This window comes from Pelmatolapia mariae, linkage group LG1 (genome assembly GCF_036321145.2).
Source record: "Pelmatolapia mariae isolate MD_Pm_ZW linkage group LG1, Pm_UMD_F_2, whole genome shotgun sequence".
In the NCBI taxonomy this organism is placed as follows: domain Eukaryota; kingdom Metazoa; phylum Chordata; class Actinopteri; order Cichliformes; family Cichlidae; genus Pelmatolapia; species Pelmatolapia mariae.
Genome location: NC_086227.1, coordinates 31796392 through 31824093, shown reverse-complemented (window position 1 = coordinate 31824093; position 27702 = coordinate 31796392). Strand labels below are relative to the sequence as shown.

The 27702-nt window shown below is 41.6% G+C and overlaps 1 protein-coding gene across 2 annotated transcripts in view; it reads left to right on the top strand.

Annotated features, from left to right (window-relative positions):
• fto (FTO alpha-ketoglutarate dependent dioxygenase) overlaps positions 1 to 25012 on the top strand; it is a 113575-nt gene extending 88563 nt beyond the window's left edge. Inside the window, exons 9-11 of one of the 2 annotated variants that reach the window (XM_063478933.1) lie at positions 2558 to 2697; positions 22826 to 22966; positions 23589 to 25012. In XM_063478933.1, the coding sequence (XP_063335003.1) occupies positions 2558 to 2697; positions 22826 to 22966; positions 23589 to 23605 (298 nt within the window). In that variant the 3' untranslated portion in view covers positions 23606 to 25012. The remainder of the gene's footprint in view (positions 1 to 2557; positions 2698 to 22825; positions 22967 to 23588) is intronic. The other variant, XM_063478941.1, reaches the window with a different exon arrangement.
• The last annotated feature ends 2690 nt before the right edge of the window (positions 25013 to 27702 follow it).

Below are 27702 nucleotides of genomic sequence, written 5' to 3'. Positions count from 1 at the left end.
GCACTTAAGAATTCCTAATGAGGCAATTCCATCTGCCTCAGACAAAAATATATATTAGGTGCTGGGGCAGTTGTCAAGGGGTAGTCAAAGCTTGATGGATGCACACATTCTCTTTTCACTAACAATTGTGTTATCTTTACATTTTTTGGACAGTTTACTAAATTGACTGGCTTTACATGGGCCACTTGTCCACTTTATGCTAAGTCTAATGCATACCTGTGTACGTATAACCAAACTATTTGACCTTTGCACAGAAGAAACCATATAATATTCCTTTTCCCAACAAGATGTTCAGTTTATAACCAAACAAATCCATCCATATGGGAATAACACTATTAGCATTCTTGTCGTTAGAACCTTACTTGACTGTCATGGTATTAGTGTTGCTCATGGTAACAAATGCTATCTAACATTAATAAAAATTGGCTGGATGCCTCCTTATTCCTACATTTTTGCTATTTTCACACACAGCATTTTCTACACATTATCTGTATTTAAGAGCCAAAGAAACCTAGTGCAGTTGGGTTAGATGTTAAACAGTAGTCTTTAACAGTGACACCCACTGAAAGTCTGTGTGATGTGCCATTTCTCCTGAAAACAACATCTCATATTACAAATCACAACTTAGATGGAAAAACAAACAGTAAAAAGGCCCGCTGTGACACTGTACTGACTTCAGAGCAGTGGATTCAAGAGAATACTGAAAGTCATTAATCTGTAATTGCCACATGTGGCCACAGTACCACTGTGTAGCTTAATCACCATCATCTCACTTTAACTCCAGCTGCTGATGACAGCATTAATTTCAGTGGGCGAGAAATCTAACACAACCATTGCCTAGCTGGTGTCAGGGAGCTTCAGGCCAGAAGGTGCACATCAAGCATCTTCTTCCTCTGTCTACTTCCCCCTCCCTGCCACAAAAACATACACTCCACTCACCCAACAAGTTCTCCACAAATTGCTTTTACCCTCCTCACCCCACAAGTGTACACATGAACACACAAATACACGCACAAACTTAGGCCTGGGCAGGGTAGTGGGGGTTAGTTTTTCAGCACTCAGGTTATATTTAATCATGGCTGGCGGATGATGAGGCTTTTCTCTTTATGAAAGGTATTAGAGCAGCACTGTGTTTTCACTCAGCTTTACACTCTGCCCCCATGCTTTTCTTCCCCTGACCTGTGTTACCATGTGCCAGGGAAGAATTTGATAAAGTGACACCAGGCTCCCACTATCTCTACCTTTCTCTCCATCTCCCATCTCTGTCTCACATTCTAATAGTTCGTCTGGCAGCTCTGGACTGTCTCTCATCTCATCAGTGGGGTCACACCTCTGGGCTGCCCTTTTCCCTCTTCACCAGCACTCGCCTTGTCATTTATTTTACTGCTGAAATGGCCAGCAAACCGGCAGGCCTGATTCAATCTCTTACATCCTCAGGCTGATGTACCGGACAGAGTGCGATAGTGCTCGCAGAAATGAAGAGGGGCAGGGTTTAACTGTAGGAACATCAGGCTGTGGTGTCCTGCAACTTTCTGCACTCTGCTCATCCTTTGCTCTTTCCTCACTAACAACAACCTTCAGGGAGGGTTTTCTTGCACTATTCATTGTTAAAACACACACTCCTTGGCCAAGGAATTGCACTCTGACAGAATACTCTAGTATTCAACTTTCCCTTCGCATCCTTATGTGACTTTCCTCAACCCTAGTTGATCTGTACTACTTCTATTTAAGGGCCCTATTCTCTTTGATCGAACTAAAGTTACAGAGAAAAGTGAGAAGCATTGGGGAAGCTCCAGCAGGAGGGTTTACATACCCTTTCAACACTTTGAGAAGAGGGGATGCTCTACATTCTGCTTCATGTTGCACCCAGAGACTCTCCCCACTTCACTAGCATGCATCAGCAGACACTTGGTCATTAGGTAGATTGACAGTGATTGTCTGGCCTGCAGAGCTGAGGCAGCCTCTGCTCGGCTCAGATGCCTTCTTTGAAATGCACACATATAGATTTTGTGTGGGTGAACAGAATTAACAGAAAATGTTACAAGCTCAGGTAATCGATAAAGTGTGAAAGATGTGGCGGACAGTGTGGAAATCACATTTTGGACAGGTTACTACTTCATAATTGATTTGGCTTTAAGCAGCTACCTTTTTTACTTTAAAGCTGGTGGTTAGTGTCTCAGTGCTCCTTTTTCCCTGCACTAAAACGGCAAAAGGTGAAAGGTATGCTGTAGGATGTGATTTTATGCCCAAAGAGAGGAGTGATCAGAGTGTGGTGTTCTGTCTTACAGAACTTTGCCAATTGCTCTTTTCTTTTCAGTTTCTTAGATATTGCCTTATTTTGAGAGGGTGCCGAGACTAGTTTCCTCCTTTGTGTTCTGTGAGAGTTGGGCATGTCAAACTAAACGCTCTAGTATCTTATATCTTTCCTGTTGGATTAAGCTGTTTAGTAGCTGTTTTGACAACTGAGATTGAACTCAGATTGATTTCTATTTTTCCATTAGTTTATCCCTTTTCCATATCAGTTTTCATGTGAGTTTCTTTCTGTTTGCACATTCAGAAACAAATCTTCAGGAGGTTGGGACTGTCCTCTATTATTCATCGGTGGTAATGATGGAGAGGAGCTGGCAGGATCTGTGGACTTATTGATCCTGTCCTCTGGTTTCGTGCCTTACCTCCTGTGGGGGTGGAGGAAAGGAGGTGAGCTTAGCCCCGATGCATATCTCTTCTCAGGAGCTGAGATCTGGCCAACCCTATGTTTCTCTTCCCAGGCACTGAGACCTTGGTGCGTCATTTTTGTCTTGAGAGCCCTGTGTTGCTGTGATTTAGAGATACTAAAGTTTTGTCATGTTATCTGTTATTTCGAAAGGTCTGCTTTCTGTTGCTGTTGTTAATGGATTATTAAACATAAAGCGATTCCCTTTTTTCTATTTGTAAAATATTACACTTTGATTATGAATTAAAGCCCATAACCCCACAGATAGCAGTCATTCAGAAACTGTACAGTTTTAATGATCTCATGAATTGTGTGAGTTTTGGGTATTTTACTGTCTTAATGTGAATTCTTGAATGCATTATATTGGAGCCTTGCAGAGATTTTTGTGTCCTTGTGTTCCGCTGTCCATGTCTATGTATTTCTTCACTAAACCCACTGCCCCAGTATACAATGCAAGCAAGCTAAATTAGGCCAACCTCCTTTTAATACCGTGGAGAGGGGAGAAGCAGCCATTATGAATTATCCTTAATTACAGCCATTTCCTAAACTAATAAAGCCGCTGAATCTTTACTGCAAAGGTTAGTTTACCCAGCATGCATAAAAACCACTGCGTGTGTGTGGGTTCATGTCTGTGTGTGCGCGTATGGGTGCGGGAGAGCTGGATGGCTGGCTGGCAGCACCCATAGTCCCATTAATTTCACGTGGGTTCCCTATCACCAGCCACAGATGCCTATAGACACGTAAATGAGTCTCCAGCGAGTGGCGGGCTGCCTCCGCCAGCCAGCTCGGGCCTAATGGTCTGGAAAGCCAGCGTATGTGACGGAAGGAGATGAGGGCCTTATTTACACTGGCACACATTAGTGGATGGATGCTGATTCACTGATTAACACGTCAGCCTTTCCCACATCCCCCCCTCTCATGCCTCCCTCAGTTCACCTCTTTCCTCTGTACCTTCAAACCTTTATGCTCATAGTTACACACAATAATCTGACTATACAAAAAAATTACTTGCATAGCCTTTTTTTCTTTTTGTTTTTCTTCTTGAAATTTACTACACCATTCACAAGCTCATACCGGTAGGCATCTAGTACATACGCTAAAATACACACACACACACACAACATTGCCACTCTTGGAAATGCATGGTGGCAGGCTGCTGAGAACAGGGAAGCCATCTGTGAATGATGGCTCCTATGGAAAGATAATGTTTCCCATGCAGCACCGAGTGAGGCGCTGATGGAAGAAGATGACTTTTTGAATGGTTAAGTGGGTAAACGTTAGATCATGGCCACAGTGCTCCCATTTGCCTCACTCACCATCAATCCCTCCCTCTCCCCCTTGCTCTGCCTTTCTCTTTTTTCCCGTCTACTAGATTGTTTATTGAAAAAGCATGAGGAGGCCGCCGATAAGAGAGGCAAGGCTAATGCCGTGATTTGTGTCAGTCACGCCGTACAATTTGTTACAATCGCAACACTTATCACAATATAATATGTTTATTCTGGTCAATTAAGTGGCACAGGAAGGCTCCTGCATTTGAAGTGTCACATGCAAGATGGGACGGGGTGAGGGCGATCAAAGGAAATGGAACTAATCTAATTGTACAGCATCTCAAGCTGCTGCCACCTCCGTAGCCCTTGCCATCGCTATTCGGCTTATAAACTGATGCATTTTGAAGAAAAGAAGGAGACACAACTACAGGTTTACAGAAACAGAGGTGGCTAGGTGCTGATCTGTATCTAACGTGTTTGTTGAACAGATAAAGGCAGGTGCTGCACATGTATACAGTCAAACAAAGCAATCTGTTTTGTTTTGGGGGGTTTTTATATCAATTTTTGGCTTCACATATATGCACTTGCTTAGGTGTCATCAAACGTATTTAGACATTCAGTTCAGCACATACAGAGAGACGATGCTTGAAAAGCTAGATTGTAGTGCTTACCATACATATGCTCCGTAAACACAAGAAAGTGCTTGAACTTAGAGCATTTGCATTTAAACACAATCGTACACATCCCTCAGCAAAGAATAGGACATAGATGACATAAATGCAAAGCGTAAAAGTGCAATAAATATATATATATACAAGCACTGTTAATTTAAAATGCAAATACACTCAAAGAATAAATGGTTTATCAGCAGACTTTTTTTCCAGTTATACAACATCATGCACGCACGGTCACACACACAAACACACACACACTCACACACACACCTGGACATGTTTTGGCCTAGTCCAACATGGATCCCAAAAGAGTCACAGTATACATAAAAACAGGCCAGGCAGTGAAGGTGGACTGTGTAGCAAACCAGTGCTTCCATCGATCTGAGAGGGTTCATTAGGTAAGTGCTGACATCACAGATTGATGTCTCTTTAAACCAGTGCCTGCTGAGGAGCTGACAAGGAAAATCACCACTATTGACTCCCTTAGTGGTATTTGTGTGTGTGTCTGTGTATGCGTGTGCCTTCAACGTATTGTGTGATATGTACACGTGCCAGTAAAATGACCATGTGCGTACTAACATTTGGCACACAGCTGTATCTGTTTGTGCCTGTGTGTGAGTGCACAAGTGTGTTTTCCTAGAAGCCACATTACATATCCTTGTCTTTGATGGGCTCCTTGGGTGTAGGTGTTCACCAGTGTTGCCAGTTATACAACCAGCCATGCAGCTAAGGAGCCTGTCAGCCTGTTTCTGCTTTTACGCCACCATGCATCCATTTGCTATCACAGAGTAGGAAAGAGATGGAGTGGAAAATGGAGATAAAGAGGAAAGGAAAGAACGTTGCGTGGAGGAGTCATAGAGGGACTGAACAGAATCTCTCCCCATCTATATTTCATCAGCACAATTAGAAACTCTGTTTGTAATTATGTTGTGCAAGTTTCTGACTAATTTGCAATCCAGTGAAAACCCTGACATGGGGCAGCTTACATTCCATATGAGAGCTAAATGCTGTTTAGTTCAAATTTAGGATTTTGGTTTTTAAATTCTTGTCGAGGAACCAAAAAGTTATCTCTATATATGAACCCAGTTCCCCGAGCCTCTACTTGTCGATTGATTTGAGATGTCGTTTGTATCTGATGCTTTTCTCTAATTAAGATCAGGCTAGAATCAGTGGCATTGAGCGTCTCCACAAACCTATTGATTGGAATGGGGAAAGAGTCGGTGTTTGTGAGGACACAAGTGACAGGAGTGAAACTGCTGGAAACAGCCAAAGCATTAGACACACCAGATTGAGGAGACTGATGGTCCACAGTTTCCCCACTGCTGGTCTTTTTTAGATCACCTCTAGTTCAACTTAAAGTTAAAGTTTTCAAGAAATGTCTGGTGACATGCTGAAGAAGCACAGACAGTAGAATTTTGGTTATGCAACCACAACAGTGAACCTCTACTAATGGAATCATTTTTGACAGCATCAGGCTGATCATCATTTTCAAATTTAATGTTGCATTTGCAACACAGAATGATCTGTTAAGTGATCTGCATCTGTTGTGATACATCAATACTTTGTGGTGAAATGTTAAAGTGGCATTGATGCTTGGATCTCAGTGTCACCTACTCAGCAGTCTTAAGCTCTGATGACGATACAATAAGCATTGCCTCCAATAAACACCACGGTACCACATCTTGTAGCTTTAAATGAGCAATTGATTAGTTCCTTTGAAGAATGATGTAATCTCAGTGTTCTCGTGTCCATTTAAAATGTCTTTAAGTGATATATAGTTAAGGAGAAACAAAAGAAAATCACTTTATCTGGCATTAATAGTATCAATACACAACACGGTGTCTTGAAGGAAGCAAGAAAAAGTGAAACAACTAGAAAAGTTTTCTTGTACTTTATTTTATCATGAGCTGAGCATAATGCAAAGTGTTAGGATTGAAAAATGTGCAGAACTGAAGGCAAGATTCCCTTCTAGGCCATCACCACCAGAGGCACATCGCTATTGGCTGCCTCCAGGAGATTAAAGAGAATAATTGCCAGCTGATTGGCTGTTTAATATTTCATGGACCTTTGATGCACTGGGTGTTTGTATTACCTTTATCAGCAGGCATAATAATAGGATAGGCTTTGACTCACTTAAGTAAAACAGGCTTTTTCACAGTACAGGAATTGCTACTCTTCTTTTGAGCAAAAATGAACACAATAGACTGTCAGTATATTTTTATGGGCTATACAATATGATATATGATCATTTGAACTGATCAATACTATTGGTATCACAGAAAGATATATATATATATATGTATATCTGTCGGCGCATAGGTGTGTGTTTCATATAATTTGTTGATTACGCTTTCTAATAAGTACTGAAGATGCAATGATGGATTTCATCTTACATTGTAACTGCGTATAATATTTATATTTTTCAGTGCTGAATACATAATAAACTGAATACAAAATAAACCTCCAGTGTAATTTATGCACAATATATAACGTCTATAACTACTACAACTATAGCAGTTGTGGTACTGCAGTTGAGAGCACACAAGCTGCAACAACAGTAGAACATTTATAGTACTACTACTGTTTATTTCAGGACTGTTCATATTTTCAGCAATTTAAAATTTGGGAAATCCTTCTGTCTTAACTCTAGACAGTAAAACTACTGTGTTTTACCGGCACTTGCATGAGTATGAGCGTATATGAGAGAGTATATGAGCTAGCTGTGCTAGCTCCTCCCAGATCAGGGACAGCTGCCATTGACGGTCCCATGTTCGTACCTCTGCCTGATGACACTAATCTCTTTCTGTAGGTGACCTACCTCCTCTTTCCAAATCTGTCGGCGCATAGGTGTGTGTGTGTGTGTGTGTTTGTGTTGTGTGATGGTTGCCGCGGATGTCTCCTCTGTGGTTCCGCTTCGGAGGTCCAGGAATGGTGAGCTTCTCATGGTTGTCACTTTGAGGTGTGAGAGCAATCATTTCCTTGGACAACAGTCCCATCCTCATCCCTGCTTCCCGCCTGCTCGGATTAGTTCCTCTTGCTAAGAAAATTTGCATCCAGAATATTTTCTCCTAATTTATTTTTTCACTATATTTCTAGTTTTCTTTTCTTTCTTTTTTTTTCTTCCATCTGTGTCTCTTTCACTGCCCTTCTCTGTTTCCTTTCTCCTTGTTTTCCCCTGGACGCTGTAGAGCATTTTATTACAGTTGTCAGAAGGAGTAACAATTCTATTGTGGGGTGATTACAACAGGGTGTTTTACCCACAGATCACCAGAGCAATTAAAATCTGTAAATAAGGCTACCCATGATGCCTCAGTCCAAACAATGGGGTCCCATAGGAAGTGTTTGTTTGAAGGAGAACAGTGGAAGTGAGTTTCTCTTCCTTTTACTCTCACTCTCTCTCTCTCTGGTTCTTTCCCTCATTAATTAGGATATGCTCCTTCAACCCAACATGACTGTGTCGATGGGCAGCTCTGCACAATCAGTGTGACACATATTTCAGACACAAGATGAAGTTGTTTACTTTTGTGTCAGACCATGCATTGCGCCACTACACTTTTGTTTTGCAGAATGGAAGAGACAATGCAGGCCTAATTGTGCCAGTTACAGCTGTTAGGGAGAGGAAAGAGAAAGACTTGTGCCAGCTACCGTGAAAAGGAAAGTAGGGACTCTCTTGTGCATCTGTGTCTGACACCCGTGCAAACAACACTTACGATAAGGATGTTTTAATGATAACTCTCACAAACTTTTGTTGGATGTCGGTTTTGAGCACTATTTAAGTAATTTGAGAAAATACCAATTGGCAAAAAAAGAATCAGTCTGACTATGACTCTTAAGTTGAAAGTCCCTTAACTCCTGTCATGTCATTTGGCCTGTATTTCTTCCAATCACTTGGCAGTGTATCACAATTGTGCCCTGCCATAGTCAAAGGACAGTTCTGCCAGGTAATGTCATATTATTTCAGTGAACAACTGCATTAGGAATCAAGCTATCCATCAGCACAGAGGGATACTATAATTCCAGTTTAGCCTTTAAACCTGGGTTGCTGTTAACTACCTGGTTCACAGCAGTGCATAAAGTGATGCAAGCACTCTAAATTACTTCTTAATGTTTCTTTTCTTTGTAGAGACAAAAGAGCTCTTTGTAGTTTTGTGGGAAGACATGTGGAACATGTCATGTATTTCGTGTCAGGATGTGTGTGTATCGCTTCCGCAACCACCCCCACCCCACTTCATAAATTACTCACGATTGGAGTTTGGGCAGGTTGGTAAAGGAACCAGATAGATAGAAAGAGGACGACCGTGGGAGTATTGCAGCTCAACACAGCACCATGATGATGCCAGACTCCAGGGGCCTAACCAGAGGCTATATGCCTTATCAAGATCCTGTTTACAGCCAGCCAAAGAAGCTGCCAGCCACCCATTTCCATAATGCTGCCTGCGGTCCTCCGCGGAAACTAATTTATCTGTGCCGGAGATGCACCATGATGTTGCCTGTTCTGTACCCCTCTCACTTTGTATTCTGTATGTTGTGTTTCTTTCTTTTGTTTCTATCTGTTTTTTTCCCTTTCTCATCTTATCCTCACTCCTTATTTACTGTTTCTTTTTCTTCTAACTCTTGATGAACTAATTTTTTCTTGCCCTTCTTCCAGCCACAACCCCTTAATTCTGTCTTTTTCTATCTGTTTGAATCACTTATTGCTACCCAACACAGTATATATAACACATCAGCTTAATTTTTGGTAAGGATAGGCGAAGAATTAAAAGCAAAATCAATAAATAAAAAGAGAATTGCTGCTTAGAGAGATCCAAGAGTCAGTAATTAAACCCATACAAAATTTAACTGAATGGAACTAAATATATGGCACTGCCCGCTTGTGTATTTGTGATCTTCTTTTTACACTCTTGTTATACCCATCTCTGTGTGAGTCTGCCATCTTCAGCTTTCCTCCTTGTACTTTTTTATCATATGTTTGTGCCGATTTTTTTCAGCTTGAGCCACTTGTGTAGTTGCCATGTTCCTGTGCCTGTACATCAGTGAGCATCTGCTCTTTCAACAAGGTCCCTATGGCCTCAAATGTCAGACCAAGCAGCTGCCAGACAAGTGCATTGTGCAGCAGGCTTGTGTTTTGCCTCCTCCTATCCCTCCACTTCATGTTCTGTGATGTTAACTGTGATTGAAAGTAAGTAGGCAGCAGCAACTGGAGGAGGAATGATGAGAAAGGTCTCTGTTTTTAAAGAATTCTGTCCTTGCAGTACTGCACGGCTGTTCTCCGGGGCTTTTGGCCAGGTGGGAGTAGGCGTTATGTTGTGCATTAGGAACAGCTTCCTCTGCCCCCTTGTGTGAAAGACCACTGCAATGGAAAGCCATTTGTAGTTCATCAATGCTGAGGTCCATGTACTATGGATTATCAGGGGACAAACAGCATGTGCACTTGAATCTCATGTGTGCACATGTTTGAATATGGTTCTGTATGCTCTTGTACACGGATTGTTGATTCCCTGCTGTTTATCATAGTATGGATAGTGCAATAATATGTCACTGGATGCCCGTTTCAGAGTATACATTGTTTTGCGTATTTCTTTGTGTGATCAAGTAGTCACAGGATGTGAGCACTGATGCGGAAGAGATGGAGGGTGAAGAGACAAGCAGGTACCCCCCTGGAGGGACCTTGGGGGCAGCAGGCCAGGGGTAGCCCCTCTAGCTCCCTCACAGCACACACTGGTTTGCTCTCAGACACTGCTATTGATTTGTCCACTAGATAAGACCACAGGTTAGCTGCTCTACTAAGTATTGCTCTTTTCACCTCCCTTTGGCTGCAAACAAATCCTGGAGACTGGTTCCATTTGATGTTAGCTGATGTTCCTTTAGACTTATTTTTTCTACCAACACTACTTAACCATGGCATAAAGCAGGTATAAGCCATCACAGCGCACTGTGAGACTCACTCTTGCCCCATAAATGACCCAACCCTAAACTAGCATACTTCTCTATTGTCTTATCCTGAAGCTGTAGGAAGCCATGAGTTCAATTCTGTGGCAGGTCTACAAGCTGTGAGAAAAGGGACTTTAGCTGTCAATCAATCCGCCTTCATTTCAAGATGCCAGAAAGTACAAATTCTGTGTTAATTCAAGCCTAAAGTAGATTAGTCCAAACCGTAAGTTGAAATTGTGCCTGTACTTTGGTATATGTGATCAACATGTGCAGCAAAGTGTAAGGTTTGAACCTGACAGATTTAGATGGGAGCCAAGGCAACTCTTGATCAGCCTAAGACAGTTCATCTCATTGCCAAGTTCTTATGTGATCGGAAGTCAGTCGGCAGCACCTCAGTGCTCACTGACAGATGGATGAATCAAGTCTTCAAAAGGCTTCATCGGTGACACATTAACATGAGCCGAGCTTCCTAGAGGACTCTGAATTCTGAGCTGTCACAGGTGGCAGATGAGATAAAGCTACTATGCCGCTCTGCTTGTTTCGTAACATAACCTAACTCATGTTGAGAAAAAAAAGTTGGCACCTGCTTGACATCAATTAAAAAGCAGTTTGAGATGTGAGGGATGGCTGTTGTAGCATGTCTTGTATTTTTAATTAAAACAACCTCCTCTGAGTCATCATCAGCTTTTCATGTGTCCGAAGTCAGAACAGGTGTGAAGGTAAAACAAAGAACAGTGAAGAAAAGGAACACCACAAGGGTGTGGGTGTAACATAACTTCCCACGCATCGTAAGCTAGTATGTCCTTACAAGACATTGCAACATGCTTTATCATTGTTAATCAGAAAACTGCAGTGTAGGACAACAAAATACCAGCTTGTCATATTGTTTGTTTTTCTTTTGCGCATAGTTACGTGTCATTTATCATGGCAGAGAGCCAGACCTGTTAGTGTGTGGTAAACTGGTTCTCTCTTGGATGAGAAATTGAGGCTGTTACCAGCAGTGTCAGTAGCTGAGGGTTGCATGCAAAATTTAACTGAATGGAACAGGCATCATGAAGGATATCAATAATTTTGAATGGTAAATTTTCAGACTACAAGATATTTTCTGGTGCAGTGGCATAGTTAGAAATGTACTGCCTTTTTCACTCCGATGCATTGCAGCAATTTGTCAAGACATAACAAAAGCTGCCAAAAGTAACAGCTCAGATGCGGTAGTTTGAACACAATTAAAATAATAAAATAATAATGTGACCAGTAGAACCATAAAGCATTTTACTAACCTTTGATCCAATTTTTACTGGACTCTTATTAAATCAGAATCAGAATACTTTATTAATCCCTGAGGAAATTATGTAACAACTGAAACAGAATGCATGCCGATTGACTCATGCGCACAACAAAACTGTTGCACAAAAAATAAGGGAGAAGCACCGAAACTCATAATAGTTTGAATCAAAACTAGAAGCATTTTATACATGACAACCCAAAGTGTCCAAAATTCCAGTACGTCTTAAAAAGCAGCAAAAACAAAACAGAAAACATGGAAGGTACTAAAAAGAAAGAGTTACATCAGTCACTGATACTAACACTACCTAAAATGTGTAATTAATATGATAATTAAATGCAGTCGAAGGATCATGGCAAGTACTGCTGCTAAAAATCATGCCACCCTGCTCGACCCTTTTGTTTAAGGTGTTATCGTATCTACCATCTGCATAGAAATTTATTGATATATTAATCTAATGTAAAACTGTAGAGATGCTACTTATTGAAATATGGAGAATGCTTTTGACCTGCACTCAAAAAACTCTGTTTTAACCTTCCACTTTATATGAGGCTCTTAGCTACTCATAGCTGCAACTTTTTATCTACTTATCAATAGCACTTACCTACAACATGAACGGGGAGGACAGGGACTAATTGTAGGGACAAATGTTCCTGACTGTGGGGTTTGTAGTTGTCTGGGCCTAGTCCAGGCCCTGTTTATCTCAACCTCTGTTGGCAGTCATACACACACCACACGCACTATGCTCTGATTTAACCAGAGGCAAAGCCCTCGCAAACCCTCACTCTTTCTCATCAAAGATTCATAAAGGCAAGGTTCTCAATGATTTTCTGTCTCTTCCCGTATTCACAGCTTGTTGTCCTCACCCTCCCTGTCTCCTGCCAGTCAGACAGCGGAAGTCAGGCGGAATTACAGCTGAAGTGGCCGCTGGCTCCGTGTGTGTGTGCGTGTGTATGTGTGTATACGTGAATGTTGGTGTCTGTGGGTTTATGGCATGTGTGCTTGCACTGGTAGGCGTTAGGTGGAGAAACGGGGTAGCACATGGTCACAAAGGCAAGGACACGGATGGACAGTGGCATGTTGATGTTGTACTAAAAATGTTAGGAGCCCCCATGTTGGGAAAAGAGTTAGTCCCCACCCTCTCTTCTCTTCCCCTCATTCACTCCTTCCGCTGTTCTTTGTCTTCCTTTCCAACCCCTGAGCCCTGTGTGCTGTGGCAGCTTCCACACTGGATCTAAAACTAGCTCAATCAGAGCCCCACTCACCATGCCCAGGGCACACCATCTGTAGCCCTCTGAGTCCTTCCGTGTGTGTGTGTGTGACTATGTCAGTGTGTGTTTACCTCCCTATTTATGTGTGTGTCCATTTGTGCGCAAGCTTAGAAGCATGAGTGTGAGTATGTGTGTCTGCAAACCCAAAGCACCGTGCCTCAGCCTGTTAGTCTTGGTACTTACCAGGCTTAGCCAGATGAGGGCCACTCAGCCTGGATCTAATTCCTTCGACTCTGGCAGCACTTCACTCCTGGCTCTTTTTGCCTCTCAAGTGTGCATCTGCGACCTTGGCTGACATCAGAGAGGGTTAAACTGTGGACTTGGAGATGTGGCCACAGTGATTGAGCTGTAAGCTAGTTTCTGGATCAGAGCTTCCGAACAGCCATCTGGGTGTCTGTGGGGCTCAGAAAGAGGTTATCCCTCTCTTAGACCCCACAGCTGACCCTGGATCAGCTGTGACAGCAGAGAATTTAGTATGAAGCATCCTCGCTGGGATAGGTGGTACACAGTGGGGACGTTTGTGGAGTGAAAAAAATCATTAAGAGGGGAAACTAATAAAGTTGATCTCTGTTACCATGTTAGCCGTAATCCCTGTGCTTTTATTATGAAGAAGTCTGCTCATCACCTTTGATGTCTTTGTGGCAGATAGCCCAACCTGTATTAGCTTCAGCTCTTTTTTTTTCTTTGTAACTGCTTGAACAATGAACATCACATACATATTTCTTTTTTCACACACCAATAAAAGTATGACTAAGGGTTGGGTTCTATGAAACACAGTCCTCAGTTTTGCCGGTGTGGTAGTTATTACACTGTGTACCGATATTGTCAATACAAACAGAATATAATTAAGTACCTGTTAGACCACAAAGCGCTTCTTTTTCAACACCCAGAACACATTTCAATGAGTGATTCACACCATCATGCATCAACTTATCTACATAGACAGGTACTTGAATAGTGCCACCCAGACACATGCACACCATTGTATTGCACTGTGTGAACCTTTTGCATCCTGTTCTGTGCAGTGCCTCAGGGCCTAGCCTGGCTGGTCTTCCAAACAAATTGCTGGCTGTTCACAACGTTTTAAATGCTGAGTCCCTCTAATTACACTATTTACTTAATAGGGTGAAACAAAACTCGTGTTCACGCAGCAGGAGTACCAGGTGATGCAGAAGTTCAAACACCTGGCGAAAAGCACTCCTCTGGCACGGATGCACAGTATACACATGTGCATGCATGAATGCACACACACACTCACATACTGTGATGCAAATACTAGAGGTTTCTTTCATGGTTGGATTAGACACTTTACCAACTTTTGGAATTTTTTTTTTTTGTTCATACTTTCTTGTTTACTGTGGGAAAAAGGCATCTGGAAAAGTGTAGCTCATTAGTTACTGTATACCCAGTCTGACATTTTCGGAATTAGTTCTTCCTCTACTGTAAACAGAGTGAGTAATGCCCATATGGGAATGTGTGCATCATCTCCTACTTTGTGCTACTCCTTTGTTTGTTCATTTTAAAGGTTACACAAAAATGGCATTCTACCTGTTAGATATGTTTACCCAATATAAAAAATCCTGCTTTTAATGCTGTATGCATACAGCATTAAAAACAAGCATTTTGCTGTTTGTTTTTGCAAGAACTTTTCAATGATTGTCACATTATAGCCTATTCCTGGACTAGACCAGTTTATGAGTTTGAAGATTTATGACTGTTTCAGTGGGGCGTGTTTACGATCACTGGTTTGCTGTGCCTATTATGTGATCTCATTATGACAAGCTGTGTCAACATTGATGTGACAGTTTGCATGCAGTTTTAACAAAATGTGATATTTATCCAAATATGTTTCCTGCGCTTGAAAAGTTGCTTGTTTGTTCCCATGCTTTGTTTAAAGAGGATAGCAAAGTCACTTTCTTTTTTTAAAGAACTGGAATATACCCATTTATGAAACCAAATATCTGTTGTGCAACTGTTTGAAAACTTCTATCTCACGGTTGTGCTTTAAACAAAGACTCCAAAACTTAAAAACACATCCCCTAGAGAAAGAAGGATGACTTGTATCTAGGCAATTTAGGTTACAATACACTATAATTAGCTTTGCTAAGTTGACCCTGCCATTGTCACCTGAAAACAGGTGGGAATTGTGCCTAGGCTGAAACAAACTTATCATATGACTGGGGTCAGGTATTGTCCAGTGGCTCAGTTGTATTGCTTTTGAGGCAAGCCTCATTCATCATCAGCTTTATTGCACCATTCAGATGATGCCCACAAGGCACTAACACTTGGCCAAGAGGGAGGGAGCATACAGTGCAGGGTAGGGAGGGATAAGGGTTAAAAATGATTGTTTTACAAGATCACTTTCCGCACAACAAGTTTTCACAGCAATGGTATGCCATTTCTCTGAAAAGCTAAGAGTTACCGCTCCCAATGCCACATTAACCATCTTCCGTATTCCATGACAGCAGATTTATAGCCTTCCAACGGCGAGCTGCGAAAAAGTGCAATTGCTCACAGGCTTGTAACCTCTTTACCCTCGTCATCAAGTCCCCTTGTTGCTCCATTTTCTCTCCTGGGCTTTATAAATAAACAGCATCATCAAGAAAAACTTTTAGTGTCTTTTCACAACCATCTCTAATTGGTTTTGCATGTATACATAGAAATGTTTCAACCTGGTATTTAGCCACGTGTAACTGATTTTGGTCCATGTGTTCAGCTAGGCCAGCATCCCTGCATAGTGTTAGCTTTGTGGTATTACTAAAACTGATCAGAATGAACTTTTTTTCTTTGATTTGCTTTGTATTTTTTACTTTTCTTCCTGTTGAACAATTTTATATCCTGGTACAAGTATGCCACAGCTCCTCTCATTCCTCTCTAGACAACCAGTCAACGTGGAGCATGCAAAACAGATATATAACCTTTATTTCCCTGTTGCTGTCTCTCTAGCTCTCTCTCTCTCTCTCTCACACACACACACACACACACACACACACACACACACACACACACACACACACACACACACACACACACACACACACACATTTTCTCTCTGTGAGGTTCTCTCACAGACATTGACACACAAATGCACACAGCCTTAAGCGGTGATCTGTCTCTTCAACCCTTGCCGGAAAAGAAACGGCCAGGAGGATCCTCTCTGTTTGTCCTAAAACTCCCTTTTTATTGGAACCTGTTTGCATTTGAACAATAGTTGTCTCCTCATAAATTTTGCGCCTGTGTTGACATTAGACCACATTCTATCCCATTGCCTGAGGAGGAGAAAGAGCAGGCCAGGGTGTTTGGTAATTTGTTACACAGTTAAGCACCTAATGGACATCCACCTGGTTTTTGAGAGTAGTAGCTGTAGTTCAGGGGCTTGCCTCTGTTGCACGTCAAGACTGCAATAGTATTTTATTGCTGCCAATTATGAAGTCTGTTTAGAGGCTACCTAACTCTGTGTGTGTTTTTCTGTTACATCTGGTTCTCCCTGCTCTAAATGGGGCAGCCAGCCAAACCACATCAAACAATTAGGGTGTGAAGCAGGTAGAGACTGTGCAGGTATAACAAAACTTCCCTGTTTCTGTTGTTGACTTCAAGTAACTCTACTAAAAGTACATGGGCCGATGAAAGCTCATGGTCCTGTGTTTCCAACTGGCTGGGGATACCAGTAATGAGCCTTATTTGTTTCATGTGGTTTAATGAACAGTCCAGACTGCAGCTGGCAAGAGGGAGACCTCACAGAGTTTGAGGAAGGTACCCATGTTCCCTGGCAGAATCATTGTTCCCAGCACCAGCAGAGCCATTGTGGCACGTGAGTGGGTGGGTGTGTTGAAAGGGCCACGCGGCACCCACTTTATCTCTTGCCCCTCCTTCTTGCTCATGCAATTTTGCGTGGTTTCTGCAACCATTAATTAAAGGGAAAAAGAGTGCATCAGATGTTAGTTTTATTAGCCTAGGCTCCTTAGAGGGAATCAGAATGAAAGGAACATATGTCATGCATTTGATGATGCCCCTCCCTCTCCGTTTCTCTCCCCACAATTGCCCACCTCACACATTCACAAAGTGTACAGTCAGCAGCTGTCTGCAGACACAATAGCATTTGATTGATCCTGAGGAAACGGTTAAGACGCTGCCCTACCCACGCTTTCTTTCTGGCTGGCTGGCTGGCTCACATTTTGCACCACTTTACATTTAACGCTGAATGTGGCAGTGATTGGGATAATAGGATGGTGGTTAGGGATCTAAGGCACTGTTCAGGCTCTAATGAGGACAGCCCTCAGAGCACCCAGGACCTTGGAGTCCTGGGTGGTGTATGTTGAGATCTAAAGCCTGACACTTAACAGGTTGGACGTTGTTCTGAAAATTATGTCCCTGTTATACTGGCCTCTACACAACATCATTAACAGAAAATTTCCAAGAAAAAGTTTGTGCACCCTTTGCATTTTCCAGTTAATTACTTGTAACCTTTATCTGATCTTAATCTAAGCAGTCTTAATGTAATATGTAAACCACTGTGCCAGTAACTTTTAAAAAAGCTGCTTTGAGCCACTTGTTACAATTAAAGAGATGTGATTGATAATATTAGTTGCAGACATGTCCTTCTCTATACAACACATATGGAAAGTTTTCCACATTTTGTTATATTTCAGGATTTAAGAATCATTTTGACGTGGATTAGTTTCTTCTTTTATTCATTAATTTACTAACAGTGTTCCACAATTACATCACAAAAATAAAAATAAGGTTTTTGGAATCTTTTACTAATTTGCTAAAATGAAAGGCTGAAATATCTCATTTCCATTATTAGTACTTGGATAAAGTACTTTTGGTGGTAGCAGCCTCGAGTCTCCTTGCGCATTAAGCTGCAAGCTTAGCAAACCTTTTGTTGGAGGTTTCCACCAATTTTTCTTGAAAGAATTTCTCTAACCAAATTTGATAACATGTTGATTCACAGCCATTCTCAGGTCTCCTCAGAAATATTCCTTTGAGTTCAAGTCCAGTGTTTGGCTTAGACGCCCCAAGACTACTGCAAAGCTTTGTTTATGGAAGACAGTCTTTAGATTTCAACAAGGTTATTCCTGGGGAATAATCTTGTTGTTCATTTTTTCATCCTTGTCTCATTAATAGGTTTACTTAAATCTTTATTCAGGATAAGATTCATACCAAAAAAAGATTGATGTCAGTGGAAAGACAGCAGTGGAAGAAACCACAAAAGAAAGAAACCATAAAAAAGGTTAGAACCACTGCATCACAGCTCAGGTTTGTACAAGACTGCCTTGCTCTTCTAGGGAAATGTGCTGACTGCAGATAAAAAAAAATGTTGGATTTTCTTTTCTTTTTTGTTAGAAAAATGCAGGTACATTCAGATGTTCATTTACCTTTAACAGCCTGTTCCATAACCGATTGCTCAATATGTTTAATAGAGACATGAAAGGTACAACAGCGTATTATTAGTTTAGTCAGATCTTCTGTAATTAGGATTTGGAAGATCACATCACTGTTGATGAGAAATTCTCGTAATTCCAAAGATTTCACAAACTGTCTGTTGCCCTTGCAGCTTGCAAAACACAGCATGTGAATAAATACTGTCTGTCCATATCTCTTAGCCATTATACCGTATCAAATCACATACAAAGACAGATGTGCTTAATCACTCATTTCTTACACAATATTGTATATATAGAATGTAGATGGATAATATACTTCTTTCTTCTCACTCCTTGGGACTTGATTGCATGCCTTACCTTCAGGGGCAGGCTGATTTATGAGACACATGCCTGTTTTTTCATGACTTGTTTGATTGCATTCTCAGCTATCGGGCACATAGGCTGCCAAAACTATAAAAATTCACACCTGCACAGAACTCCTAGTCAGATGAACATCAGGCAAAGCATGGGGAAGCAGGTGATCTGAGGTATGCTGTTTCCCTTGATCATAATCACAATGACATGATTGATTAATGTTCATTGTATCTTTACAAAAGTCTTATTTTTAGGTCCAGTTTGAACATTGCGTAGGGCTTGGCACATACTTTGGTCGTGAATCTCGGTACACCACCCATTCTAATATTGTTCTCTAAGCTTGTGTTTTTCTTTTAGTTGCTAATGATACAAATATGAAAAGTAGGGAAAATATAACTTCACGTTCTCACAAGTTTTAAAAAGATATCTGCCATTGCCTAATCATTTCCTGAATACCCCAAATCAAACATCCCAAGCTGTCTATTCCCATGTCATTACAAATGACCTTCTGTAGAAATAATGCAATAAGTGTTGTCTCCTATCTACATTCTCTGGGTACTTTTTCACTTGGCCTGACACAATTGTGCATTTATCAGTGTAATTGCATGAGTCGGAAGCAGTGATGTTGTCTATTAGGCGGATTTCCATCCTGTTAAGAGCAGAGGGCCTTTTAATGTATGGCCCTGGTTGAGTGTACTGCTACACAATTACACACTGGCCAGAGATTGAGTGGGCTGATGATGCTGTTGATTGGGATGGTGCTGATGGCAGTGATGATATTGGACCACCCTGCACTCTTCTAACAAGCCTTTCAGAGAGCATCTAAGAGGGAAACAACAAAGTGAAACCGAGGTTAATCATTTTATTTACTCCCTTTTTCTCTCCCTCTCGTTCCCCTACCTCTCCTTCTGCCTTTCCTTTCTTTAACCAAGTGATGGAGCTCGGACCATGGAGCGGGGGGGAGGAAATCGATGGGGAGCGCATTACAGTAAAACGTATTGATTAGGAGACCTGCGAGCAGTGTGTTGGTCGCAGAGATGGTGGAATGATGCAATGCTTAAAGGAATTTATCCTTTGACTTTTACATTAACCTTTTATTGACTGCTTTGCCTGTCCATAATTAACACTCACTTTAGCTAAAGTGGTTAGTTTGAGCGCAAAGGGGGCTCCAGCCCTTATTGCAGCAAGGGCCGTGGCGCTCCCACCCCAGCCGCAGTTCAAGTGCACTGTGCTGCATGGAGGGAAAGGCCTCTGTGGAATTGAGGCGATAGAATGCTAGATACCTTTCACATTAGCATACCATTTTAGCGGGGGCCTGCTAGGCTATAAGGTTTCAGGGCAAATTGAAATGAGTGATTGTATTGCCAATCTCTCTTGACCGAGCGCCAGATGGGATAGTTAGGCCCATATCTGTCTGGGGTTAATCCATTGGAACAGCCTGGACTCACAAACACAACCTCTCCCTCCTCCACCCACACCCTCACATGCACATGCACACCTCTTTGTCTTTGACCTTAACTTTAAGGTGGACTGTTCTGCCATGGGAAAGTCTTTTGGTGAGCCTTGTTTGTACGCCACTGCGGCTTAGACAGAATTTCTAGCAAGAGCCCATGAGAGCTTAAAGCACCTCGCTTGATATTGACTTTTTGTTTGGTTCCATTTTAGCAGTCAGGGGACGGTACTCTGTGAACAGTGATAGACTGTGTAAAAGTGCGTGCTGAATTACCTACACTATATTATCTTTGATAGTCTTCCAGTCTCGATATCTTTTATATCTCTGGTAAACCTGGCACCTTCTATTTGCAAGCTAATGTTGCAAGATCTGTTGTCAAATAAATGCAGTATCTCTGTTGAAGTGAGCTACTCAGTTTTTTTTTATGGTATGTAGCCTTTCATTATGAGTCAGGGCAGTAGAGAAGAAGCAAGTGTTTTCTCTCATAGCTCTGGAGCATGAATACTTAATCACACCAAATCAAAAGCCTGGGTTCCCTTGGTCTATGGTGTCCTCAAGCTGATGTCAGCAGAACCACAGTTTGTGTGTGTGTGCGCGTGTGTGCATGCTGTCTGGGTCAGTTTGCACTTGCACACTCTGTAGATACGTATGCCAGCCATGTCCCCCTCCTCCTCCTCCTCCTCCTCCTCCTCCTTCTCTGAAGTGGTGCTTCCTTTAATTCGCACCCTAAATAAATGATGAGAACATTTAAACACACGGCTCGTCGCAAAGCCCCAAGGTCGCCTAATCGTATTATTTATGAAGTGATGTGCTACATAATGGTACTTAGTGCATGTTAACAGATGCTATTATCAGGCCCTGATCCAGAGCACAGAAGATATATTGGACAGTGGATGTTAATGCTGCTCCTCACCACCATAATGCAGGAGATCCTTAAAGGGCTAACCGCACCAAAATGCAGCACTTAGGCAGAGGGCCAGTTAAACATTAAGTGGCTCATGTGAATATATATAACCACAAATTGTGGCAGCCCTCGGTTGTCCCCTAACACTTGAACATTCCCTCATCCCATCCACAACCGATCCTCATATCCTGCTGTTCAGCTCTCTGTGGCCCCTCCTTCAGTCACTAGCCACAAGGTGGTGGTGACTGTGTGCATTTGTCTGTGTTATGGGTTTGTTCGGGGGGTTTTTAGGGTGTGCATAGGGTAAAGAGATATGACAAGACAGACCCTGGCATAATGATTGAATGGAAAAAAGAACTGGCCCCGTTTCTGTAGATAGGAAATCTTAGGTCACTATTCACAAGCACACAAGGACACACTACACACACGCAACATACAAATGCCATCCTCCATCTCTCCCTCTTGCACCTCCAGGTCAGAGGTCACCCTCATCTGTCAAGAAGCAGAGGGAGGGTAGATTTACAATGACAGCAGAGAGCAACACAGAGTCACAGCAGTAAATATTTACACAGGTCTAACAAAAGATGCGGCTAAGGTCTGTAGGGGTTCCAAGCACTGTAGAAATTACAACTAACCTCAGATTATTAATCATACAAAAATCACGCAGTGACATGAAGAGGCAGGATTTCTCACTGCTCTGTCATTATTGCAACAAGAGAGAGTGATGTTCTTGTGAAAGCATCCTGCAGTGTGTGCCTGTATGTTTGTAAGATGAATGGGGCATTAATCATGATACATGATATCATGGTTTCCCATCACCTTAATGCTGTTGCAACACTTCACTGATGTGTCACATCTCTGTTTTTCTCATCTCCATTCAGTTCAAGTTTTACTGGCTTGGGAGTTTCCAAGTATTTCAGTAGTTTCAAACCAAATTGCATACAGATACATCATTTAAATGCCCTCAACAATATCTAGTGAAGAGAAAAACATTTCTTTGTTTATTTGTAATAAAACTGCATGCTGTTTCTTTTGTGGATCATACAGAGACAAACTTACTCTCTCCTGTCCTGGTGGTTCTGCCTGGACAAAGTATTACTGTGAGTCATAAAAACAAAAGGAGGCAGAATACTGTTAAAAAACTTGCCTCCTGGTCAAACTCACAATAGAGATTTTGGCTTTTAAAACAAGTTTAAACAAACACATACATCATTGCCTAAACAACTTGACTTTTTTTTGGAAATTATGCCCTTAAATTGCTCTTCATTGACTAGATAAAAACACGATAGAAAGATCTCTGTTTATCTTTATCTACTAGAGTTCCACCATCATTGACAAGTATTAGTTAGTGTTAGTATTTACTTGTAAACATATATCATAAAACTTTCAGATGAAAGCTTGGTTTTAATGTAGGGTTTTGGCAAGCTGTAGTAGGATTCAATTTAAGTATAAAAAATAAAAACATGAAGAAAGTTTTGTGAGTGGGGTGAGACGTGGCCTTTTGGTGAGGAGTCTCTACCTACTGGCTTTAACGGGAGGGAGGAGTAAATGGGATTTTTTTGTTTCCTGTGTTCTGTCGCCTCAGGTGCCACTCAAGTCTGGCCCAGACATTGCCCCCTGAGGAGGCCCCAGTGGACCGGCCCTTCTGGGGTGTGGATGACCCCAGCATGCCTCTGCCCTTTGATCTGGCTGACATCATTAACAGAGTGGAGTCACTGCTCTGGAGGTGAGTCTAAGATTTGACACGTTGAAATGTGTTTATGTACACACTGAATACATGTATCTGTCTCATGCAGCATAGATCTAGTCGCAGAGGATTCACTTATTCATTCATTACCCAGCTGTGGTCATCTGTGAACAATGCTGTTGTTGTTATTTAATATTAGTTAAATTGTCCAAATGATTAAGTAAACCAAATGACAACGTTAAAATAAATAAATAATTCTAATTGGCGTTGACAGACACTGGTATTTTGGTTTCAGTTTTAAGCTTTGGAATCTCATGCTTTTAAAATGGTATGGATTTGTCACTTCATGCACAACTAGACACCTTACATGTTGTCATACTTTAAATATGTGCACCTGCTCCGCAAGTCGTGTCATAGACCCTTGTAAAAATTGTGAGGAATTCCTTGGAGTTGCTATTTGCAATGGCAAATACATGACATTGGGTGTAATTGGTCTTCCTGTTGGCATGAATCCTAGGTCCTGCTGATTTTGCATGGAGACATCTATAGTCTTTTGTTGACCTGCATCTAAAACACAAGTTAACTTCACATGAGATCTTATGTTCAGTCACAATATCTGATCAAATTTGACCTCTGTCCATTTCTTCTCTTTCTCTGACAGGATGTAAAGATGGATAGAGGAAACAAGGAAGCAAGAAAAAAAAAGACCCACCAGCTTTTCTGAATGATCCCCACATTAGCTGAGGGGACAGACCAGATTGATTTCCTTTTGATTAGGCCATCTACATCACCCCCGACTCCACCCTCCACTACCCCAGCTGACCCCAGCATCTCAGTCACCCCAACTTGGATTGGCTGGAAGGAAACCAACACAGTAGATCAAGAATAGTGCTTCAGTAACATGCTAACAAACGCAATGCTTAGCACCAAGCCACTAGTGTCACAACGGTCTAACAAAACATATATGGAACCCGCATTTCAGTGTTAACATACAACATTGTGTTACTATTTATTATTTCAGTGTACTTTGTTACCTAATCTCATGTAACCCAGACATGCTTTTATCAGTGGATTGTTCTCATTCTCAGTAGTCATAGTACAGTACATACATATATGCTTTCTACTTGTCACACAGTGTTATAATACAGTATAGAATGGTAAGAAAACTCACTTTGCTCACAGGCTATTGCATTCTTCACTTGTGTATAGTGTAACCCTTTTATTGTGTTAAGAAGTGAAATGAGCCAGAAAAGACCAAAGAACGATTATGAGAAGATTGTTATGAATGTCATCCAATGGAGTACATGAAGAATGTGTTGTTAAGTGTTTATGGTGCAGTGGTGTGCTTGTGCCATATTAATGTGTAACTGTGTGCGTGCGTGTGTGTGTGTGTGTGTGCGTGCATAAGAGCGTTCACTCTCCCAAATGTCTACATGAAGGCGTGTGTGTACGAATGTGATAGTGTGTGAGCCTGTAGGCAGCCTGCCAGTTGTTTGTTCTTGAAGATGTGCATATGGAGAAACAGAGACTAGCAGCAGGGCCCCTCTGCTACTGCTCTGATGAAAGGCAGCATTGATAGAATGACCCGGAACACAACCGCCGTTTCTCATAATTACAGCTGTTCAATCGCTTTTAATTACTCTTAAAGTGTGTAGAGCACCACATTCCCCTGTAATGCTGCAGGCCATCTAGAGAGTGAGAGAAAGATCCGGCACTTCTGACAAAATCCACTTTCAAAAAAGCTAAAAAGGGTGGAAAAGGGGGCCGACGTCAAAGCAGTGTAGCAGCCCTCCTCGTTTGATTTCTTTCTCTATCTAGTTCATGATGAAGTAGAGATGCTGTTTACTATTAAAAATGCAGAATGCACTCCTTTTTTTACTTCTGAAGTTTTTTCCAAGATGTTAATGGTTGCCAAACGCTGTTCTTCTTGCTTCTTCTTTTGCTGCGCCTTTGTTGTTTGTTGTTGTCAGAGAGATTTGTTTGTAGATTGGCAGTAGCTTTGACTTGTTTGAATCACTCTGTGCTCCCTGCGCCACAGCTTGTCTGTCTGAAGCAATAGGAATGGCAGTAAATAAAAAAAACAGTGTTTTATCCAATGATCTCCATTCTTCTCATTTTTTTTACATTGCAAATGGACAACAAATATGGTGCACATGTTTCTTCATTCGTGTGTGTGTGAGGTTCAAATGTCGATCGACTGTAGTTTTACTAATATTTTTGACCTTTAAACCTAGCCAATCCATGCAGGCATGTGTGTCACTACCTTCCCACTGGGTTGAAGGTGAGTTACTGAGCTTTGAAGCAGCCACTTTCTAAATACCCAGGATTCCACAGGACAAATAAGGCAGCAATGAGAAAGATCCATAGTGTAATGGTGAAGCTCACTGACAGGAGCATGCACGTTATATGCACAGTTGTCCTACCAGTATTTCCTGATAAGTAAGAAGTTAAAAAATCATATTGAAGATGCTTAGAGTGTGAAAAAGTCCCATTTAGTTTCAGCACAGCACTGTATCCAGAACCTTAAATATAATAAAAACATTTGAATAACAATATAATAAGCCCAATAATTCTCTATAGACAAAAAAAGGAAGCATTTGTGTCAGGTATTTTTATCTGTTTTCCTCTGACTCAAACCTCAAAGGAAATGGTTTGAGTAGCAGTGCAAACATCTTCTACAACAGATTGATTGATGGATTAATTGATTGATTGAGTGATGTCATTCCCTGCAACGAAGTGATGGCTAATATTCTGTATTCCACTCTGAAACCTCAACTCCACACCTTTTACAAGCCGCCATCCCAAAGGTCGCTTATGTTAACTACTTCCTGTAGTGGCTGAGTGACTGAGTGATGGATGAGTGTGGAGCGTTCTCCCCTCAGGGGTCGACTGAAAAAGGTCACCACTTGAAGAGACAATTACACAGCACTGGTAAGAGCCACAGGTATGCATTGTTCTGACCGGGGTCAGCCGCCAGCCAAGCAGCCAAGCCACCGTCAATTAGGCCAACAATAGGCACAGGGAAAGATTAAATAACCAGGTGTGTGGTTGGGAAAGGTATCAGTTTGGGGTCATATCTCAGTCAAATGTTTCAGTGTGTGGCTTGAATAGCTGGGACTGATTGTGGTGTAGTTGAATGATATAAGGGAATGGGTTTGAATTCAAATTTAAAGATGTCTCTATATCCAATTATATAGACACACACACATATATTTATATATGTGTATAAGTGAGAAATCATTCTACCAATGTCTGCGAAGGACTGTTTCTATTAAGAACTAAGGAAATCTGACCTTAACCATGATCTGTTTAGATTACCCTCCGAACAAGTCACAGTCTGTTTGGATGAGGCTTTGTGCATTATCAGTACATGTGCAATGCATGCTAAAAATGTATGTTCAAGAATGAATACATGCGTAAAAATGACTGAACATGAGCCTGTACAAAGAAATAGATGTGTGTAATGTATCTGACCCAGTGTGTTTGTGTGTGTGTCCAAGGTTCCAGGGTGCTGGCTGTCGTTGGAAGCCCTGGGGCCAGAGAAGCAGTAGTAATTGTAGAAGCAGGCTGAAGAGCTGAAGATAGTATCGCAGCTCTGGGGCGGCTGTCAGCAGTGGGAAGGGCCATGCTCATTTGTCACCAACACAGACAAACACCACTCAACACCGACAAAACACTGACTTGATTGACTACATGTGAAGCAACACAAGCCCTAATGTTTTGCAACTGTTAATTGCACTAAAGGTCATAAAAAAGGCAGCCTGGAGAAGATTCACATCAGCATAAATACAAGGCAGCACATGAAAAGACTGTCACTGTAAATTATGACTTTGACTTTATCACCCTCTATTATTTTCCTGATATCCATCTTATTTAGATTTATCAATGAGCATTTCTTGATGGAATTTATATGTTACATGTTACAAAATAAGGTCAAGATAAAATACTAGTGTAAAGTCCCTACTGATGTTCAATTTATATAGCTGGGTCTGTGAAAGAGTGAAAGTACTAAAGTGTAAATATATTAATTTTTAAAGTCTCCTTTCCTTTCTTCTCTCTCCTTTCAGGTCGTGACCAGACCAAACCCAGGCAAAGTGAAGCTGCTAAAATCCGAAGCATCTGATCGTGCAAAGCACCTGTCCTCTCTTTTAGAAGTCTCATCACCACTGACGTGTTCCCAGGCCACAGTTCACTTAGTATTAGAATGAGAGTGAAGTGATGGGTATGCCATGATGCTGATGTTGATGTAGTCTGGGGCCTGGCAGCTGAGCAGCTCTGATGAACAGAGGGTATGTCATGATGAATGTGTGTGTATTTATCTGTGTGTAGATGAAAAGTGCAGAGGCAGTCTTGAGGGAGAGAGAGAGGCCTCGCAGATCAAACAGCAGTCTGATCTAATGTAGAGCATGTTTGTGGGTCGTTGCTGTGGCCCTGGCTCTAGTGACCAGCAGCCCCCCAAATCATCTGTCCTGCAGGACCACAATCTCTTTAGTTCTTCCACTCTCATTTCCAATCTGAAGTGGATGACCCATTTTTTCCTTTCATGCCTCATCTTTACCCGAGTCTTCCTGTACACCTCTGGTTAAGATTTTCACTCACTGTTCAAAGTTATAGTATCACTCAAGAAGCAAGAAGATCAAAAGTATTTATAGACTAAAGTGCCTGTTCCACTATGCGATGCATTTATTTGAAATCACCTGGATTCTTTTAGGGCACCAGTCCAGAGTTGCTTTGGTTGTCAGTGCTCAGCTTTATCTCCTGAATGGTAGTATCAT